Below are 15714 nucleotides of genomic sequence, written 5' to 3' on the forward strand. Positions count from 1 at the left end.
ATTTTTCTCTCTCTATGATGACCTTATTTACATTGTGGAAGTCATTGCATATATTGTTCTTTTGGATCTGCTTTTTTCACTCTGCATCACTTCATACAAATCTTCTAATTTCCCCCCAAATTCTTCTTATTCATCATTTTTTATGGAATGTTAGTATTCCATTATATTCATATATCATAATTGCTTCAGGCACTCCCCCAATCAATTGACATATTATTTTGTTTCCTTCTTTCTGTTATCCAAAATTATGCTTCCCTGGACACTTTTGTATATATGGAACTTTTCTTGCTGTCAATAACTGACTTGGGATGTAGTTCCATTCACAAGATCTCTAAGTCAGAGTATAAGCAAATATCTAGGTCAACAGATATGAACAATTTTGTAACTTTTCTTGAATAATTCCCAATTGTTTTCCAGTTGTCAAGCCAATTCACAGTTCTACCAAAAGTGAATTAGTACACCTGTCTTCCCTCAACCCCTCCAAGAATATTTCCCATCTTTTAGCATCTCTGCTAGTTTAAAAAGTATAAAATGATCATTCAACCCAACCTTGCTAATTTCATGTTAGAATCTTAATATTCCTACTTCTCCCAGATTTCTGAACTTCCATTCCCATAGCATTTTCCTAAAATCACTTCATCAGGGACTGGAGACTGTCAAAATTTATGCAATCCTAAAATGATTGTTCCTCTTACTTAAAATATCCCTCTCAAACTCCTCCAAACTTCTCATTCTCTGAATTTAGCCCATGCTCTGATTTCAAATCTTTTCCACAAGTCTTAAGTCCTCATAGAATAATACATCTAGAGTTGGAAAGGATTTTTTATCTAGTCCAATTCCCTCAGTTTTCAGATAAAGATATTGGTTATTAAGTTTAGTAACACCCAAACTCACATAATGGCTAAGTTGGGTCTTGACCTCAGGTCCCACGTCTCCCAAATTCAACATTATTTCCATTGTATCAAGTTGCCAAGGACACCTACTGCACTCTGACACCCACTCACATACAATCATTAACCAATTTCTAATGGATTCCAACCCATCACTCTTTGACTCTCTCCCTCCATTTACAAGGACACTTTATTCCTCCCAACTGACTTAAAGCCCATTTCTCAGACAAGTTTTTCCTTTTCATGCCTTATAACAGATATTTCCTTTTTTCTGTTTTAAACCTTGTACAACATACCCAGGCCTCCATATTCCTATGTCTTGGGACTCTTATCAAGTTTCTTATTCCTTCTTTAGGGAGTTTCTATCCAATGAATCCCTTTGGTAGTCTGGTAATTGACCTTGTTCTTAGAATAATGTTCTTAAAGACATAAACTAAGTTACTTAGGATTAAAAGAAAACCACTTATATTCAAATATTTAGCAAAATGAAGTTTTTTTTTTTAATTCCAGTGAATCTATGTTAAGAAACCCTGATCTTGCCAACCTTCCATTCTATGATAGAATCTAGATACCAAAATACCCTGGATCTAAGAAATATTCATATCTTTTCTGTCCCTAGGTTGCTGGCTCTACTTTCCTTCTGTTCTCTGGTCCCTGTTCCCCACTCCCTCAGGGCATTCCCCAGGAATGCCAGTCAATAATGGTTGCCAGTCAATAAGCAACTATTAAGTGATATTCTGTGCCTGGTATTATGTTAATATATGGAGATGAAATACTTTCCCTCCTAATTACCACAATCTCTGAGCTGGAGAGGACTAGAAAAACCCTTCCTTTAGGTATAATTGCCCTGGACTGTGCCAGGATGAGCCATAGGTCTATGCAGTATCTTTATAGGGCCAGTGTATATACATCCCAGGAATAGACATTTGCCAGTTCTCACTAATTCAGATTTTTTTCCACAGGATCACACTCTCTTCTCCTGTACTGTTCTCCCTATGATGATGATTTCGTGTCCATGACTCTTGTGTTCTCAAACTACAAGCTTTCCAAGAATAGAATCCATCTTAAAATGGCACAGTCTCAGTTTCATCCCAAAACCAATCTTAAAATTTGTCTAAAGTAACCATCTTCTTTCTAAAGTTTGATTCCTTTTGTTTCCCTAGTCATTTCCTGTTATATGATTTAAATATATATATATGTGTGTGTGTGTATGTGTATACACACACACACACACACACACACACATATATATATGTATATTTAACAAAAAGATAGTTACTTAGTTACAGCATAGAAAAGACATTCAGTAAGGATACTGCAGCACTTCCCCTGGTACTCTCAGCCCCCTTTAACTCCATATGGAACTACCTCTGGACAGCAGGGCAGAGAATGGTGACTCATGCTACCTTGGGACATCTGCCAAATCCAAAGTGATCCAGATACATTTGTTACCAAAAAGTAGTTATGAAAAACTAACCAACATTGAGACCTTATCTGATGATGTATGTGACATTGTGAGCAGCACATCTCCCACTTCTCTGCTAAGGTGGGAGGGTGGGGAGGCAGGATTCATCATCAGGACTGAGGTTGGTCACAACAATCAGAGTTCAGCTCTCTTTCAGAGTTGTTTGGTTATTGTACTCCTGGTTTTACTTTGTTTTTAAACTGTATCAGTTCTTATAAATCTTCCTATAAATCCAAAGCAAGTCATTTTACCAGATCCCTAGGAAGGAGCAGACACTCATCAGGAATCAGCCCAGAAGTGCTTATCATCTTGCACAGCAGAGTGAATGGATTTCCTTACACAGACATGTTCCTCTTAACTTAGCATTGGCAATATTGTCTCTGAAATGTGCCTCCAGCAGTGGGAATGGGCTGCACAGAATCATCCCCGCTCTTCCAAATGACAGGCATTGGTGAAATAGAAGGATGGGTCAAGGAGCAGTTTGTAGGCAGATTAAGCATCAGTCTGCTGGGAGCCGCCTCTGGTCAGGGTTAGGAGTCAATGCGTGGCTGGATTACACAGTCAATCTGTGACTACACGGAGGGTCAATTTGTCCCCAAAGTTAGAATGATCAGTCTGTGACTGGCGTTGTGGTTGATCTGTGGCTGAAGTTAGGAAGTCGGACTGTGACTGGAGAATGGTGTTTGTCTCTTTAAAACTAAGTGACTCCTGCGGATATTCGTTCTATGATCTGGGATTCCTTAAACCTTAATCACTGAGCAGACCCGGTCCTCAGATGGTATTCACATGTATACAACTCCTGAATCAGGGAGGCCATTGGAAAGGGAAAAGGAGGGCAGGATCTGATACCAGACAGCTGCTCAGAAGGAAAATAGTTATTTACGTTTTTGATAAGGACATGACACGGGTGGGAGAGCCTATTGCAGGGCAAGGGCTACTGTACGGACCATGGGAAGGGAACATAAATCCATCACTGAAGTCATAGGAGAGGAAGTTCCTAAAATAATGAGACTACAGCCACCAATCCTATGAATTTGTCATAGGAAATGTCTGAAACACAAGTGTGCTCGTGTCTGTGTAGATATGTGAGTGCATATGCAAGCCAAGTGGCTGCTCTATCAGTGTTTCTCAAAGAGCCTGCAAAGGCACATGAAGTGTGCCTGGAGTTCACCAGTTATGCTACAAATTATATGATTCTTACATATGTAAAGACTCCATCCAGCACTCCCACAATGTGCCATGATTCCTCCTTGCAAAGAATAATATTGTGCTGTGAGCAAAGAAAAATTGATGACTATGTGTGTGTGCTTATGCATACATACATATGTATATATACATTAAATGTATATATGCTTTGCATAATTTATATGTTGGTGTCTATGAGTGTGTGTTTCTTCAGTAGATATGTAGCTCTGGGGGAAAAAATGCCACTGTCATTATCATTGTGAAATCTAAGATCTTAGCTTAGAGTAGCTGTTCCCTTGCCCAAATTTTCTGGGTCTCCTTGTCAAATTCAACCTACCTTGGCTTCCTTCAAGTCCCAGCTAAATTCCTACCTTTTGCAGGAAGCCTTTCCTAACCCTTCTTAATTCTTAATTATAATCCACTAAATTGTAAACTCCTTGGGATCAGGGACTGCCTTGGGTCTCTTTTTGTATCCCCAGCACTTAGCAGTGTCTGGCATGTTGTAGGCACTTAATAAATGCTTATTGAATGATAGCACCTTCTCTCTTGATTATTCCAATTTAACAGATAGATAGGTAGGTAGTGATATATAGATAGATGATAGCTTCTTTGTACATAACTGTTTGTACAATGTCTCATCTATTAGAGTGTAAGCTCTTCCAAAGCAAAAACTGTCTTTTACCTTCCTTAGTATCTTCAGCCCTTAGAATAATTCCAGGCACAGTAGAGGTAAATATAAGGTGACTGACTGACTGACTCACCTGATACCCAATGCTAACCATTTCTTTCCTTCTGTGTTTTTCTCTGCAGATGAACAGGCCCATCCAGGTGAAACCTGCGGACAGCGAGAGCCGAGGAGGTAGTAGCCATCTGCGTTGGTCCCTGTACCCAAAGGCTCATTTACCTAGGTCCCCTCATGGGCAAGGCCTTGACCCATCCACACCACCCTCACTGGTCCAGGTCCTGAACCTTGAGCACCACTTCTGCTCACCGCACCAGAAACATCAGATTGAAAGGCCTGAACTCTAGGGCCCTGGAAGGGGTTGGAAATTTGTGGAATTCCACCCACACTCAAGCCTTTCTGCCCCATAGGCTAGGCTTGTCCCTAGCCATTAAATCTCCCTTGCATGGGATTGGTGGAGAGGAAGGTCATTCGACCTCCTAACCTGGGAAAACTTTGAATTACTTTGGTCTGGGACATTTGAGTGGGTTGGGGGTGGGAGAGACATGAGGGATGATGGCAAAGGTTTCAGAATGGGTGGTTGCTTTGGAGAAAGGGGGGAGAGAAGTTAGGGGACAAGAAGGGGAAGAGATTTTTAGTGGGAAAGACAGATTGGGGTTATGGTGGACCAAGACTTGAGACGGGAAATGGGAGAAAATTTGGGACTTATCATGAATGAATGGCCATGCTACTCAGCACCTGTGACTCCTATGGGAATGTTTGTGACTTAGTCACCCCCATCTCTACTCTTCTTCTCCAGTCCTGGGTCTCAGTTCCCTGCCCACCTACCTCCTCATCCCTGCCAGGGATGTCTGACGGTAGCCTGGGCAGCTGGTCCAAACATCTCTGATGAACAACTTACTGTTATAAGTTTAGGATCCCTGGCCTGGGCAAGAAAAGGACTTTGGAAAGAGCTTTGGACTAAGAATCAAGAGCCCTGAGTTCAAATCCTTGCTACAGCATTAACCCTCACTATGATCCAAGATAAATTATGTCACTTCTCTGGGCCTCAAGTTTCCTCTTCTGTAAAATGAGGTATTTTGACTAGAGGACCTCTAAGGTTCATTCAAGCTCTGGTGTTCTATGGTTGGCAGGTTACCAATGAGCCGTGATAGGGGAGGTAGCTGGCACTGGCTCCATTAGAAAGGGGAGCAAGCAAAAGATTCCAGATTCTCAGACTCTGAACATGTTTACCTAAAACTTGGAGATAGGTTTGGTAAAGCACTTTCAGGAGAGATAGAAAAGCACTAGGAAGAACCTAAGAAGGTGGAGCTAAGGCAAAACCAAAGTAGGGAAGAAGCAGATTTTAGATTAATAAAGGAAGAGGTACACAGGTTAGGGCCCATTATAGTAGAAAGGGATAGGATATGGCCTTGTTCTCCAAAATATCACAATAGCTCTAAGTTCTCACTTAGATTCAGAGCCAGAAATTTAGGGTTCTAAAGAGCCCTAAAATCTAAAGGTTAAATTACCTGTTCAGAGTCACACAGCTAGTAAGTACCTGAAATTGGATTTGAACTTATCTTCCTGATTCAAGGCCCAGCACTCCACCTATCTACCTAATGATAAGTGTCTTTTAAACTATTAAAAAAAAAAACCTATAAAAAATTCTAAGTGCTATAAGAATTCAGAGGGAAAAAAGGGTTCACTATCATTGATATGATCAGAAATAATTTATATGCTCTATATAATCCATAAACATGGGTCATCAAATAAGATGAAATATTTAAAGCACTCCATGGACTTAAAAATGCTATGTAAATTTTTTTTTGTTATTGTTGTTGTTGTCACTATCATTATTAAAAAGGACTTCCTGAAAGAGTTGGGTTTTGAACTAGAACTTAAGAATATATAAGATTTGGATAGGCAACATAGATGTGGAAGGACATTCCAGACCAAAAACTATATAATCAAAGACAAAAAGACAGAAAAGCACAGGTTATTAATATAATAATAAGCAAGTGGACTTGACTAGGAGGGAGGAAGCATGTGGAGGAGTAATGGGAAATAAAAGAGATGAAGGAAAGGATTGACACAGTTAGATAATAGGTTGAGGGCTAGAATGTAGATCCTAGAATGCCAGACCAAGTTGTTGGTGTTTGACTTAAGTTTTAAAAAGATCCCATCTATGACCTACGAGTTTAGAGAGAATCATTCATAATCTCTTTTACTAAATTGGGCTTCACCCTGCTCCAAACTAAATGTGTTTTCCCTCCCTTCCCTTGGACACAAAAGTTTCTAACTTGCTAACCTCATCTCCTTTCTCCCATCTATCTACTGCCTCTGACACTTGCCCCAAACCAGATTAATCAGCTCTTTTGTTCTTTGCTGAGAGAGAGCACATATGCAAAAAGAAGAAGAAGGAGATAAAATCAAACTTCTACCAATTGCTCATTCAATATTAAATAGTCAGATTGTTTTGAGTCAGCAGTATTGGTGGGCTATAACTAAAAAAAAAAGGCAAGTTGATTTTAACATAATCTAATATAGAGTTAAATATTTTAAGTGAAAGGAGAGAAAGTTATGATTAAAGGAGAATAAAAAATGGGACAATTGAGGTATATGGGAGAAGCTGTGTGCTATGTGGAAAGGGTAAAAGAGGAAATCAAGGGAAAGAAGAGAATTGGGAGGGAGAAAATAAGAGAAAGAAGTGAGAAGGAAGAAGAAAAAAGAGAAAGGGATGAAAGAAGAAAAGTGGAGAAAAGAATAAATGGAAGAAAGAATTAAAGAAGAAAAAAGGAAGAAGAAGTAGGTAAAAATGCAAAGAAATCAAGGGAAAAGAGATGGAAGAAAGAAAGGAAAAGTGGGAGAAAGTACAGAATGAGTACATGAGACAAAGCTGTGGATTTGAATTCAGAAAAGCTGCATCCATTTCCCTTTTCTGCTTTTTACTTGTTCTGTGACTTTGGACAAGTCATATTATTTATCTGAGCTTCAGTTTGTCCTTCTTTTTAAAAAGAGGGGACTGGAATAAACAAAGTTTAAGGTGCCTTCTAGATATAATCCTTCGACCCTTCTTGGACTGACATAATGAGGAACAATGCTACACATTGTTTGGCCAAGGAGATAAAAGAAAGGGAAATTTCCCTTTCTCTATGGTCAAAGGCCAATGAGGAACTCAGATATCATTTTTGAGACCTTCCATTTCTCTCCATCCTACTTACAAATGTTCAGGATAAAAATAATATAATTGTCCTTGAAACCAGTCATTTGAGAATCATGGAGCCATGACCCAGACCTTAGCAACATCATGATTTAAGAGCTACTGCTGCCCCAAGGTGGGACGTCTCCTAACTTAGCAGACATTCTTTTTTTGTTGTTGATGCATATCTTTTCTTCCCCATCCCACCCCCAATTAATTTTCCTCAAATCTGCCAAAGAGAGTCAAACTAGTCAAATCTAGCCTTGAATTCAACCTCTGAAGGCATAAGACCTAGTCAGAGTAGAATGGTCATGGCAGTAAGGTCTGTCTCCAACTTGTTTTGCTTCTATATTACTCACTTCCACCCCCATAATGTAGTCTAGTGTCCAAAAAATCCAGTCACATTGAATGGTTAGGAACTAAATGTGTTAACCTCCCCAGCAGACTAGAAGAGGAAAGAAATGCAATGATGACATGATAAGTTGCTACTTTCATGTACTTTCCATAAACTTAGTCTCTAGAAGTGACTGCTAGCTAAATTATAGTTTCAGATCTAGATAGAGATGAAAGAAGTCTCAGAAGTCATCTAGTCTCATGCAGTCATTTAATATAGCGAGGCAACAGAGGCTCAGGAAAGTGAAGTAAGTAACTTGCCCAAGAGCACACAGAAATCAAAGGTGGGATTTGAACTCAAGACTTCTGACTCTGGCATTTGTGTTCTGTCCAATGTAGTATGCTGCCAGAAATTTGATTTTTTTCCTGTATGTGAAGTTAACCAGCATGGATAGGCATCTAATCCAAGACCCTGGCCTCCTCCTCTGCCCTGCATTCTGACCCCTGTATTAATGGGCCTTATGAAATGTGGAATTAAATTACTTCTTTCCCATTTACTATCCTCATTGGTTTGGCGGAAGGTGAGGACTTTTCACTGATGTAAATATAAGACACCACTGAAAGGCTGCGTGGGCAAGGAACATTTCTAAGTGAGAATGTTTAATGAAGTCCTAGAAAAGTCATTCCCCAATCCTACTTAGTGGGTCCCTGCCTTCTATATCTTTTCCCAAGGGGGAGAGAGCAGTTGTAGCCTAAATCCCAGCAATGTTGACTCCAGGAATAGATTCAGCCAGCTTTAGAGAAGTCCCCAGTGAAGAATAAATGATTGGATTTCATGGAGAATCAGCTGATTTTTTTTAATTAAAAAAATGCACGTTCTTTCAAGGACAGCAAAATAATAATAGAGAAGCCTCCCCTACCAAGGCTCCTACTATCCATACCCCCTAGCCCAAATCCTGAGTCCAAGGTCAAGGTATCCATATTACTTCCTGCCAGTGACAGAAAATACCTCCCACCCCCACCTTACCCTCATTCTTGCTCAACATAAATCCTTCCTAGATTTATGATGGCAGCTTGAAACCTTGAGCACATCAGTTATGACTAAAAGTTGGTTTTATTCTTTCTCCTCCATCCTTACAAAGCACTCTTGCTGAGGAACATCCAGAATCAACCTCCCCCCAACACACACACACACACACACACACACACACACACACACACACACACACACACACCTACCTCAGAATAACAGTTCCTTCTCTTCCAGTGTCCTCAAACTCAGCAAAACACAGCCCCCAAAACACACAATCCAACAACACCCAGAAACTCAATACTCACAACTTTATGCACATACATCCTGATATATATAAAAGCCTGACACACAATCCAAAACATATATGACATAGGTGAGACCTTAGGAAAAATTGATATTGGACGTATTTATACTCCTCTCCTTCTCTGTCCTCAGTGCCCTGCTTTCCATAATCCCTCCCTTCTCTCTCTATCTCCGAAGGGCTCAGTTGATCCTGAAATAAGACCATGTTTGAGCCAAAAGAATATAATGCTAATAGTTGAATTTCAGGCACCAATCGAAGCTAAGTTAGCAAAATATTTGGAAATAGAAACGCTTTTCAGTAGCAGAATGGATGCAAGCCCAACAGAGTAAGAATCAATTCATTTATTTTTTTAAGGACTTGGGTTTGAATCCCAGCTGTGTTACTTAACATTTATGTGACTCATTTGAATATGTCATTTCACCTTGAATATGTCAGTTTCTTCATCTGTAAAAAAAAAAAAAATAAAGAGGGGATTGGAACAGGTGATCTTTAAGATTAGAAATATTCTATCTTATGACCATTCCTCCCCTAAATTAACAATCCTGTACCAATTTATCCTCCTGAAAGCCATTCTAGATAGCTCATCCAGTCCCAGAAACTTCCATTCATTTTAAGCTCAATTTATTGATATCCTCTTCCAAAACACCATCTACATGTGGAAGAGAAAGGATAAATTCATTCAAGAATCCGTATTAAATCTCTACTATGTGTGGGGCATTATGCTAGGCACTTGGGGAGATACAAAGTTTAGTTAATACACAATGTTACATGATGAATTCATCGGAGAGGTACAGAGAAAAATGTGAAAATGGAAGCCCAAAGCTGCCTCTATCACATCCTCTCTCTCTCTCTCTGTGTTTCTCTTTTTCTGACAACATGAAAATAACTAGGTACATATAGACATATGCAGGGTTGATGGAAAGTAATCTGACAGTAGTAGTTGGGAAGAACAAGAAAGGTCTCTTGAAAAAGGTGAGACTTGAATTAAGTCTTGAAGAAAGGCAGAAAAACGAGGAGGAAGAGGAGGAGGAGGAGGAGGAGGAGAAGGAGGAGGAGGAGGAGGAGGAGGAGGTGGAGGAGCAGGAGGAGGAGGAGGAGGAACATCCAGGCTTGGAAATCAGCCAGTGGAGAGGCATGGCATAAGTGAAGAACTGAAGGTGACACCAAGTTTTCCTGCCTGGGTGACTAGCAGGATGGTGACTTCAACAGAAATAGGAAAGTTGGAAATAAAGATAATGAGATCTATTTTGGACATGTTGAGTTTGAAATGCCTATTGGGACATCCAATTCAAGATGTCCAAAAGGCAGTCAGTAATATAATGCTGGAGCTCAGGGGAGAGTTAGGGATTTGTATGTAGATCTGGGAATTATCTACACAGAAATGCTAATTGAACCCACTGGGGCTTATGAGATAATCAAATAAAATAGTATAGAGAAAAAAGAGAAACAGATCCAAAGAAGAGCCAAGGGGAAAACCTACAGCTAGTGGGTGTGATGTAAATGAAGATCCAGCCAAGGAGGCTGAAAAAAGGTAATCAGACTGACAAGGAGGAGATACAGGGAGAAAAGTATCATAAAAACCAAGAGAAGAGAAAACATCCAGGAGAAGGCAATTGATAGTATCAAGAACTACAAAGAGGAAGGATGAGGACTGAGAAAAGCTTATTTGATTTGACAATTAAGGGATCATTGTTAACTTTGGAGAGAGCAGTTTCAGTTGAGTGATGGGATCAGAAGTCAAATTACAGATCTAGAGTATAAATAATAAATAAAAAAATAGTGCAGGGTCTTAACCATCACCTTCACTCTCATTCACTCCTTCAAGTCCATCAGTCCTTGATAAGGTAGTATGATGGATGTGACTTGGGCTTTGCACTGTATTGAGAAAGTAGGACAGATGCCACTCTGTCCCACTTCATTGATAGGTCTTGGACCCCTGAGAGGTGATCCAAGATTAGATGCATCACTAAAGTTAAAGACTAAGGAAAAAATAAGTAAGGGATGAATTAAGAACATCGTAGTATCTTTGAAGATTAAATACATGACACTTCCTTTTGGTGGTGAGTGACTGAGGGAATTCTAAATTGTTATTTTGGGATAATCTAGGAAAACTTGGACAAGTCTCTCAAAGTAATATTGAGAAGTGAGATACCTTAACAGTAATGAGGGTCCCCAGGCCCATGTCGCAGGTTTTGCAAAAGAATTCACAGTCCTAGTCTCCAAGAGAGATTTGGCAAAAATGGATTTATTTTCAATGAATTGTCTCAGTGGGCCCCTTCCTGATTCGGAAGATAGCAAAGATTGAGTTACAGAATCTTGATTTTATTTAGCCTTCTATGGTTTAGGGGTAGGAAGTGATTGAGGGGCTAATTTCCAAATCAATAAAGCATGGTTCCCAGATCAATTGGAGGTGGGAGTTTCCTGTGGGAACCAGGTTGGAGGGTGGGGATCATTTAGGAATTTTCCAAGCTAAGTGGCCCACCCCCCACAAAGATCAGGGGGACATAGAGTCCTATTACATCAGTAACTTCCCACTTTAGCCAAGCTGCTATCTTTATTATTTTGTGGTTTTTCCTTTGTTCTCAAAGAGGACCATGACATGGGGAGGTGATGTCAAGACATGCAAGTGAATTGGATTTAAGGGAGAGAGGCTTGCAAGGTCACTTGCTTCACTTTCCCCTCCAGGCCCTCTGGGTCTAGTGGCAAGATATAGATCAAAACTGGAGATAGCCCTGGATGAAATGGGGGACCTTGGCCTTTTTAAGCTAAAGTTTTCAATAGGTCTCAGACTGAGGCCAAACCCATCAGTGATTAAGATTAGGTAGCAATTGAGGTAAAGAATCTCCTCTTTCAAAAAAAAAAAAATCTAAATGAATGAATGAATGAATCTGGAAAGGGAAGACCCTCAGGATTTCTTGTCAAAGCAGAAATGACTGCTATTTACATTCAATCATCTGAGTCAATCAGGACCCAATGACCAAATGGAGGCTATTGATGGCCAATTAGAATCAGATTGGTTCATCCTGATCATTCTAACCTTTATAGCTTTATTTGTCCTGGTCACTAACCTTAAATGCAGGCCCTTCCCTATCTAAATCTCATTCATTCTTAAAGAATCAATTCCAATGCAACCTCTTCCAGAATGGTTTCTTAAGCTATTACAATCTATACTAATTTCTCTCTGTTCTAAGCTCCTATAGTTTGAATCACAGACCCTCACATCTGATTCTATTCCATTTTGAATTATTTTACAATTGTTTTTTGTTTCTTATCTAGGGAAGTGCATTTTAAACTAGCTACGGAGAAATATTTTTCACCTCGTTATTGTTGTAGATTTGAGAGTACTTCTATCTGGATGGAGTACATGCAATCACAAGACGAATTGGCAATTCAGAAATGAAATTGTTCCTCCTGAACTAGGTAGGATAGTTTGAATATGGGCTATATGGGTCATATGTAGACAGAAGGCTTGAAAGTATGATGCTTGATAGAGATTCATAATGAATATATTATTGCTGATAGTAATATAGATGCTGTGTTAAAATGCTGGGGTAGGAACAGCATGAGACGTTGGGAGGCAGCTAGATCTATTATTTTGTCTGGGGGTAGGGAGGTAGCCAATTGAAAAGTTGTGAAAGTTTCAGAGAAGGAGCTTGAAGAAGTGTGACCCAGATATTATGAACCCTAAATAGATTAACCCCAGAAAATCTGAGAGAGAAGACATCAGATAATTTTAAAGGACTGGCATTTGCATTCAGTCACATCAGTCACATTTTTTTGGTGGAGATACTTATAATTTCTCTGTATATATATATATATATAATATATATATATATAAATATATATATATATATATATATATATATATATACAGAGGGTGTATATATGTGAAAATGAGGGAGGGTGTGTCATTGAAAATGAAATTCCATGGTCCTTCCTATTATTTTCATCCATCTCCTCTTACAGACCCAGCCAAATATTCCATAGCACTCTCCCACCCATCCAATCCTCCATGCCCCCCCACTTTTTGCTTTCCTGATCTCCAAGCTTTTGTTCTCCCGCTGCCCTATTACTGGAATATACTCTTCTTCCTTATTGAATTCTTTCTCATTCTTAAAAAGCCCAGTTTGAATACCACCCCTTCCAAGGAGGCTGCCATGATTCTCTTAGTCCCCCATACACCTCCCAGAGCACTTTGTAAGTCAGTGCTATTTATCATATATGGCATTTGGGTGTGTATTTAATCTATGGGTTCTTCTTATCCCCTACAGAACTGAAACTTTATGAGGTCAGAGTCCATGTCTGGTCTAAGCATCTCTCCCCTGGTGCCAGTCCAGGGTTATGCATACAGTAGTCACTTAAAAAACATTTATTCAATTGAATGGCAACTTGTATAAGATGAGCACTGAGTAGTCACTCAAAAATATTAATTGATTGATTGCTTCCTCCATACCAGTGAAATGGCCTAATTCAGCTCCCAACACTTCAATAACTATTTTTCTCATTAGTGACATGTCTGTGCACAAGAGCAAATGTGAGTAAAGATGCTTCCTGTGATGTTGTCACATGTACCTCACTTCTGATGTGCCCTTCCCAACTCCTGCCTGTCGAGTTGATTGTATTTCTCTGGTTGGAGTTGGGGAGATGAGGGCTGGTTGAGGCGGAGGGGGGGAGGGGCGAAGGAGAAAGGGGAGCAAGTGGTAGGGGAGGGGACTGAACAGGCTGTAAGTCAATCAGTTTCAAATTAGGGGTCCCTGTGGCAGATGTTGGGTGAGTCATTTAGCCTAACGGAGTTCTTGAGATAGTGTGCTTCTTCCACCTCCAGTTCATTTAAAGGATCTTTGGAGGCGTATTTTCCCTTCTCACAACGTCTTTAACTGCAGTGCCGGCATTCCCGCTGGGCAGGCTAATGAGGTTGGACACAATGCCTGTGAACATCCCTTCCGAGGCCCTGTCCCGGAGGCGACATTCCCGCCCATAAAACCATTGTTTATTTAGTCCTCCTGGCCCCAGCACCATCTGTAGCCCCATCGGCTCCTGGAGCTTTTAAAGTCCTATTAAGTTTCCCCACTTCTCCTTCGAGCATTATTTTATTTCTAAACAGACACAGACAACTTCCTGTCAGCACTACTTCTGCAGGAAAGATGGAAGCCCACAGTGTGTGTGTGTGTGTGTGTGTGTGTGTGTGTGTGTGTGTATGTATCTATCCCTATACATGGGACTTTGGGGAGAAAAGGTCTGATGGTCCAGTAGTCTTTATTTCTAGGAAGTTAGGGAGAATTTCACACACATATAGCTCAATCTATTTATTTATTTATTTACTTATTTGTATGTTTGTTTATATGTATATACTGGTTTGCTTTATATTTATATTCTGGCTTTCAGACCTAGAGTCAGAAAACTCATCTTCCTGAGTTCTGAGTTCAGATTTAGCATCATACACTTACTATCTCTGTGGCCCTGGGCAAGTCACTTAATCTTGACTGTCTCAGTTTCATCATCTGTAAAATGAGCTGGCAAAGAAAAATAGCACACCATTCCAGTATCTTTGACCAAAAAAAACCCAAATGGGATCATAAAGAATTAGACATGACTGAAATGAATCAGCAACAATAAAAATTCTGGTTTTAGAAAATGCATTTCATAGGATCTCAATCTAAAAGTGAAACTCTTTGCCTTCTAACTACAGACCCAGTCTTTTTTCTGTAATATCATATTGTACAACCAGGAGGTGACTCTAACAGTAACAACATAGGTTTACAAAAAATTCTAACAGGGTCCCAAACTTCAACATGCCCAAAGGTATCATGGAGACCTAGAACTCTGATACTCAAAATAACCCCAACTCAGCTGATGAGCATTTATAAACCCCCAATCTCTCCAGGTACCTGGAGGCCCAACCAGATCAGAAAGTGAACCCTAACTCAGAACAAAATTAGCAAAGCATTCAGTAGGCTCCAAGTCTTCTTCCTCTCCACTTCTTACACCTGAAGAGGCTCAAGACTTTGCTATGAGCTCTCCATAGTCATGACCTAGTTGCCTGGTTTTCCCAGGGATTCAGAATTTGAGGGCAAGAATGGTCATTAGATATCATACCATCCAACCTCAATTCTCAATCAACAGATTTTTACTAGATACATGTTGTGTTCATAGTTCATTGGAATCAAAACCAGAGTAGACTTTACAGGTCAACACCAGTTCAACACTCTCATTTTATAGCGAGAACTAAGAGGAAAAGATAACACAAATACTATATGAATTCCAAATTTAATGACATTTCCACCACATCATACATCCCTTCCTGTGTTGGGTACTATCAGGAAGGCAGGATAAAATATAATTCCCATTGTGAAGGATTATTTATTCACCAGAGATCTCCAGTTTCAGGGAGCCAGAGATAGAAGATGTAACACTAGAAATTAAAAATCACCAGATACTCTAAACACATTCTCTATGTAAGTTTTCTTCTGTATATGTCTCATCCATTGACATTTTGGGGTGAGGTTATAGAACTCATGCTGACTATAAGTTCAGGCTGTCCTGAATGACTTAATCATCTAGTATTTCATCGAACCAGAATTCAAACCTGGATTTTCACTCCAAGTTCTCTAGTGAATGGAGTGTTAAGCTGATGTCATTAC

At 39.7% G+C, this 15714-nt stretch overlaps 1 protein-coding gene across 47 annotated transcripts in view; it reads left to right on the top strand.

Annotated features, from left to right (window-relative positions):
- The window catches only part of CELF4 (CUGBP Elav-like family member 4), a 554778-nt gene that overhangs the window by 398067 nt on the left and 140997 nt on the right, over positions 1-15714 (top strand). For all 47 annotated transcript variants that reach the window (XM_051969697.1, XM_051969706.1, XM_051969716.1 and 44 more), the window contains exon 3: positions 4351-4399. In XM_051969697.1, coding sequence (XP_051825657.1) covers positions 4351-4399 — 49 coding nt within the window. The remainder of the gene's footprint in view (positions 1-4350; positions 4400-15714) is intronic.

This window comes from Antechinus flavipes, chromosome 1, assembly GCF_016432865.1.
Source record: "Antechinus flavipes isolate AdamAnt ecotype Samford, QLD, Australia chromosome 1, AdamAnt_v2, whole genome shotgun sequence".
Taxonomy (NCBI): Eukaryota; Metazoa; Chordata; class Mammalia; order Dasyuromorphia; family Dasyuridae; genus Antechinus; species Antechinus flavipes.